Genomic DNA, 5,910 nt, shown 5'->3' on the forward strand with positions numbered 1-5,910 from the left:
AGCAATAGCAGTAACAACGTACGAGAAGAAGAACTGCGTGAACAAAAAATACATTATAACAACTTAGTTGAATTTAGTTAGATTAATAATTTGAATGTAGAATTTTTCTATATTAATTATAGCAATAATTAATAATTATTAAATAAAATAAATTTGAATTGTTTTAATTATATATATTGAAATTCTAATTAAATTTTTAGATAATTTAGTCATCAATTTTAATAATAAAATATATATAATTAAAATTAATGTCTAAAATTATATATGAGCATGTATTTTTGTACATAAACGTATCTGAAAATAAAACCCATGACAAAAAATGGCCCTATTGAATTGATAGATGGAAAATGAGCAGTTAGTACTTCACAGTGATTGTTTAATTTCGGCCACCCCTTCTAGTTGGGTGATATTGGACCACATTCATTTCCTGGGCAATTTTCTGAACTGAAATCTTTGACCAACAATAATAACTTCATTATTAAGTAGTCCTACATCTTTTAGCAATACATTAATTAATTTAATTTTTTTATATATTTTTAAATGACCAACTCAATATAAATAGTACGTCAATTGTTTTTATTAATTAACAGTGTTAACAATATTGGGGATATTAATTAGTTTCTAGGGGAGAATCTATAAGTTGGAGTGGCGATAGGAGCATAAGAGATTACTAGTAACGTGTAAGTGTAGCATTCTTCCTATTACAACTAGAAATTAGAAATTGGAGAGAGAGAGAGAGAGAGAGAGAGAGAGAGAGAGAGATGAACGGTTTAAGAGGTGAAAGAGCTCCTCTATTGGAAGCTGAGCGCGGCGTAAGTCACAATATTTTCTCTTATTTTTAATATTTTTTTTTTCACAGTCTCAGTCACTCTGCCATTCTTGTGTATGCTTACCTTTTTACTTTTCAGCTCCAACAATTTTGCAGCTCTAAAAATATGATTGTTCCTTTCACTCTGGATAAGAATATTACTATGTTTTTATTTAGTTCAGATTTATTTGTTACGTAATGTTAGTGTTATTATTTTGAGTGAAAGAGTGCGTTTAATGAGCTGTTTCTATTTCGAAAATCTGATGCTAGAGTTACATAAAATTGAGAAATGAAAATTGATTTTTGAAATCCATCAAATCACAGTCTTCATAGTTTGAAAAATTTTCGCTTCAAAATGTTGGCTTGTTGACTTTTGCTATGGCTTCCTCCTAAACCTATTGAGACATGCGTGTTTTCTTGACAATCGTTTTAATGGAACTGTTAAATTAACTTCCTAATTGTTCATAATGGTTATGCTTTATTTACACCAAAGAACTGCATAAAAGAATAAGGATTCTAGACCTATTTCTGGAACTGCATTTTAGCATTGTATTCTATTGATTTTGTATAGGGAAGGGGAAAGAGGGATGGAGCTTCAGAGGACCAAGTCTCAGACCTTGAGCACGGTGACGGAGTGCCGGTTGTCTATACACCCTTAGAATCTCTTTGATCATGATTTTATGTGTACAATTGCTAACTATATGAATTAAATTGTCAGGCAGCGAATGTGGGATTCTTCAGAGTGTTTTCACTTGTAAGTGGTTGGTGCTGGTGTTTATTTGGATGAATTGCTGCCATATTTTTGTGATCATTTAATTCTATAATTAATTAATTTCAGGCAAAACCAGAGGCTGGAAATTTGGTGATTGGTACAGGGGCTTTGTTGATTGCGGCCACATCAAGTATCTTAGTTGTATGATCATTTACTCCCTCTATTTCCTGCGTGCGCGCACACAGTTTTTCCAGCATGTTTCCTAATGAACATGGAATTTCCTGCTGTAGCAAAAATATGGTGGCAAGATAATTGACATTGTGTCAGGAGATCTAAGAACTCAAGAGCAGAGAGATGCGGCTTTAAATGCTGTCAAGAACACCATTATAGAGATCTTTCTAATTGTGTTTCTTGGGTATGAACCTTGCCTGATTACTCTTGCACTGGTCATTTTTTTTATAATCTGAATGTAGTTATGTTTTGTGATCCGTTGTGTGGATTTTCTGTATCCCCACGTGGTTCACCGAGTTTTCCTGGATTTTCAGTTCAATTTGCACAGCACTTCGGGCTTGGCTATTTTCTTCTGCTAGTGAAAGAGTTGTCGCACGGCTAAGAAAGGATTTGTTCAGTCACCTTGTAAACCAGGTAAAATAATATTGTTGCAATGACTCTTGCGTTGTGTTATTTTTGGTCCAATGAATTGGAGAGTAGGAATTTTCAAACTTGCAGATTGTAACTGCCCTTGCTGCTCAATGAAAGCTTTTGTTTATTATGGAATCACGATTTTTCAGGAGATTGCTTTCTTCGATGTTACTCGAACGGGAGAACTCTTAAGTAGGTTGTCGGAAGATACACAGATCATAAAGAATGCCGCAACTACCAATCTTTCTGAGGCCATGAGGAACCTAGCAACAGCACTTATGGGTCTCAGCTTCATGTTTGCAACATCTTGGAAGTTAACATGTGAGTAGTTGAAGAGTGAAGGTTTATTTCATAAACTATAGACACACATTTATTCCATTGTTCAAATCCTAACTTCTCTCTCTTCCCTCAATATCTTCTAGTGTTGGCTTTGGCTGTTGTGCCTGTAATTTCTGTTGCTGTCCGTAAATTTGGGCGTTTCCTGCGTGAACTATCTCACAAAACTCAAGCTGCAGCTGCAGTAGCATCTTCAATTGCTGAGGTATTCCTTTTCCACCAAACCAACATTAGGAGATGATATTCATTTCCAATCTAATCTTAATTTTGCATGTTGCTTAGGAATCATTTGGTGCCATAAGAACAGTAAGATCTTTTGCCCAAGAAGATTATGAAATTTCACGCTACTCTGAGAAAGTTAGTGAGACACTCAGCCTGGGCCTTAAGCAAGCTGTGAGTTAGTCCTTTCTGGTTTGATCTATATGCTACTTTGTAAACTAATTTGTTTGCCTATGCATTTTAACCTTATCCACTTGATGTTACAGAAAGTCGTTGGACTCTTTTCTGGAGGCCTTAATGCAGCGTCCACACTTTCTGTTATCGTAGTAGTTATATATGGAGCTAGCTTGACAATCAAGGGTCACATGACCTCGGGTGATCTCACGTCTTTCATTCTTTATAGTCTCTCAGGTAAGTTCCTCATTCTATTCTGCAATTTTACATTAAATGATTTCTATAGAACCTTAACAGTTGAAAGTATGTATGATGCAGGATTGTTATAGTTGATCAGATTCCAGTTTGATCTGTTGTGTTTGAACTGTGGCGTAGTATATATGCTGACTCGGTTATTTTTCCTTGCAGTGGGATCTTCTATATCTGGCTTGTCGGGATTGTATACAGTAGTTATGAAAGCTGCAGGTGCTAGCCGAAGGGTATTTCAACTTTTGGATCGTGAGTCGTCAATGCCTAAGCCAGGAAATAAATGTCCTCTTGGGTCAGTAAACATAGATTTTGTAAAATATATCTATAAATGTTATTTTCAGATAGTTCCCCTTCTCTTTTGCCTATTTTGGCATATTAAGATCCTGAAATACCCCTAATCTATTGTGTCTCATCCTAGGGTTCAAGGTGTAGATTCCTGTACCACAGAATTTACAGTGTTCCAATTATGTATTCAAAGCCTACATTTCCAATGTTGGTTGAAGTTCATCCTTGAAAATTTACCACTCACTTTGTACCCCAAAACCAAAGACAGCCAGTGTTACAGTGAAGTGGAAATTTATTGATGAAAACCTTACATAGGGCGAGAGTACAAAAGTCAATTTCACCTCTGTCATTAGAAGTGTGAATTGCAGAATAATTTTCATTAATTAACTATACCAAACTTATTTATGACAACAAATGAACATTATATTGTAGTGATCAAGATGGGGAAGTGGAACTCGATGATGTATGGTTTTCCTATCCATCGCGCCCTAATCACATGGTGCTCAAGGTATCAGTTTCCTTCTAAGTTACTGTTCTGCTGTTACGTATATAATACAAATTCGAGGCTACAATTACTAAAAAGTACATTTTCATCAATAGGGCATTACAATTAAACTGCTGCCTGGCTCAAAAGTTGCTCTTGTTGGTCCAAGTGGTGGCGGGAAGGTATCGTCCACATTTTCTCCATGATTTTTCTTTGTTCCTTTGTTTGATTTTCTGCTGTTTATTATTCGACAAACTTCTTATTCAACATGAACTTATGTCTTTTTTGTGCAGACAACAATAGCTAACTTGATTGAAAGATTTTATGACCCAAGCAAAGGAAAGATTTTGCTGAATGGGGTTCCTCTGGTAGAAATATCTCACAAGCATTTGCACAGAAAGGTATCTCAATCATAAACTTATGGTTTTTGCTGCTTAAAATTAGTTACACGAATATTATAATGTTTCAATAACAACTGTTTAACTCATTTTAAGTTAGTGTATTATAGTTTAAGGCTTTATAGTATTTTGAACATATTAGATTCTGAGGAGATCTTGAAATATTCCTGAGGAAATCAAGATGAAGTGCTATTTATTAATTTATATATTGTGCCTCATGAACTCACCTATTACATTGCAGACTTATTCTAAGTGTTAATATGCCCGTGTTAGCAAAAGAAAGGTTGAACACTCTGAAGTCTAATTTCTGAGTTTAACGATGTCTGCTTGTAATTTTGCAGATCAGTATAGTGAGTCAGGAGCCTACATTGTTCAACTGTTCCATAGAGGAGAACATAGCCTATGGTTTTGACGGCAAAGTCGACGAAGTTGACATAGAAAATGCGGCTGTAATATTTACTTTCTTTCACCAATGAAACTCATCTCTCATTTTCTCCCAACTCTAGTTAATTCACCATTTGTATGGATTTGAATGCAGAAAATGGCCAATGCACATGAATTTATATCAAAGTTCCCAGAGAAATACAAGACCTTTGTTGGAGAGCGTGGGGTACGGCTTTCGGGAGGGCAGAAACAGAGAATTGCGATTGCTAGAGCCCTGCTCATGGATCCAAAAATTCTCCTCCTGGATGAAGCCACCAGTGCCCTGGATGCCGAAAGCGAGTACCTAGTGCAGGTGAGTAGTGAGTTGACATCATGTAGCATATAAAATTTGGCTTGTATTTGCCATTCGCTAATTTTGTGGTCCATATGTTGTAGGATGCCATGGATTCTCTAATGAAGGGAAGAACTGTTCTAGTCATTGCTCATAGATTATCAACTGTCAAAACTGCCGATACTGTAGCGGTTATCTCGGATGGCCAAGTAGTTGAGAGTGGCACGCACGATGAGCTTCTCAGCAAGAATGGTGTCTATACTGCATTAGTCAGGAGACAACTGCAGACAGCAAAAACCGAAAATGTAGTTTAGTTTGTTGAAGCAAAGATTATGATTTATGAATGGCCATTGTTGGTTATTAAATACTTTTGATACAGTATAGTTCCTTGGTGACACGCATGACCTTCACAGTTGCAAGTTACAACTTACAACACTAGGTTTCAGCAGAGAAATTGTGGATACTGGTCGTTTACTGTTCCCACTGTCTAAAATGAAATCTCGCTTCCTGGATTTTGTATTTTGTATCTGTAATTTAGATGTTGGATAGAGTAAATATTAAACAGCAACTGAAAATGTTGAATCGAAGTGAAAATTTGATAGCTATCTTCGTATCTGCAATGTCTCTCATCAGTGTAGCATGGAAAGCTCGTCAACCTTTCTTTGCCGATCCGTTCAGTTTTTCACCATGAACCATGGTGCAACTAGCTGCTCCGCGAAGTCTGAGGGGATTCTTTGCCTCGCCATGGCTGAACATACTGCGGCCCCGGCCTTCTTTCTTTTTTCTCCTGATCTCTTCCGGGCAAAAGCCCTGTTTTGTAACAAAATAAAAAGATTCAAATCATTGATGTGATTTTTGGTTTTCCAATGTATCCTCTAGTTCGGAGGA

At 36.3% G+C, this 5,910-nt stretch overlaps 1 protein-coding gene across 1 annotated transcript; it reads left to right on the forward strand.

Annotated features, from left to right (window-relative positions):
- The first annotated feature begins 330 nt into the window (after nucleotides 1-330).
- LOC112709421 (ABC transporter B family member 25) lies at nucleotides 331-5,627 on the forward strand. The gene is made up of 17 exons (XM_025761308.3): nucleotides 331-812; nucleotides 1,380-1,448; nucleotides 1,527-1,562; nucleotides 1,647-1,721; nucleotides 1,811-1,935; nucleotides 2,066-2,165; nucleotides 2,312-2,483; nucleotides 2,585-2,703; nucleotides 2,781-2,891; nucleotides 2,984-3,128; nucleotides 3,300-3,432; nucleotides 3,858-3,933; nucleotides 4,026-4,091; nucleotides 4,203-4,310; nucleotides 4,649-4,756; nucleotides 4,846-5,043; nucleotides 5,127-5,627. The coding sequence occupies exons 1-17, from the start codon at nucleotides 762-764 to the stop codon at nucleotides 5,334-5,336; spliced, it is 1,902 nt and encodes a 633-aa protein (XP_025617093.1). The 5' UTR covers nucleotides 331-761; the 3' UTR covers nucleotides 5,337-5,627.
- Nucleotides 5,628-5,910: the final 283 nt, after the last annotated feature.

Source organism: Arachis hypogaea, chromosome 1 (genome assembly GCF_003086295.3).
Source record: "Arachis hypogaea cultivar Tifrunner chromosome 1, arahy.Tifrunner.gnm2.J5K5, whole genome shotgun sequence".
Lineage (NCBI taxonomy): Eukaryota > Viridiplantae > Streptophyta > Magnoliopsida > Fabales > Fabaceae > Arachis > Arachis hypogaea.

What these genes read in the sequence shown, in the direction of transcription:
- LOC112709421 (XM_025761308.3), top strand. Translation starts at nt 762, where the DNA reads ATGAACGGTTTAAGAGGTGAAAGAGCTCCTCTATTGGAAGCTGAGCGC. An exon ending in GCCTGGGCCTTAAGCAAGCT is followed by an intron (nt 2,892 to 2,983) that starts GTGAGTTAGTCC and finishes TTGATGTTACAG; the next exon opens with AAAGTCGTTGGACTCTTTTC. An exon ending in TTGACATAGAAAATGCGGCT is followed by an intron (nt 4,757 to 4,845) that starts GTAATATTTACT and finishes ATTTGAATGCAG; the next exon opens with AAAATGGCCAATGCACATGA.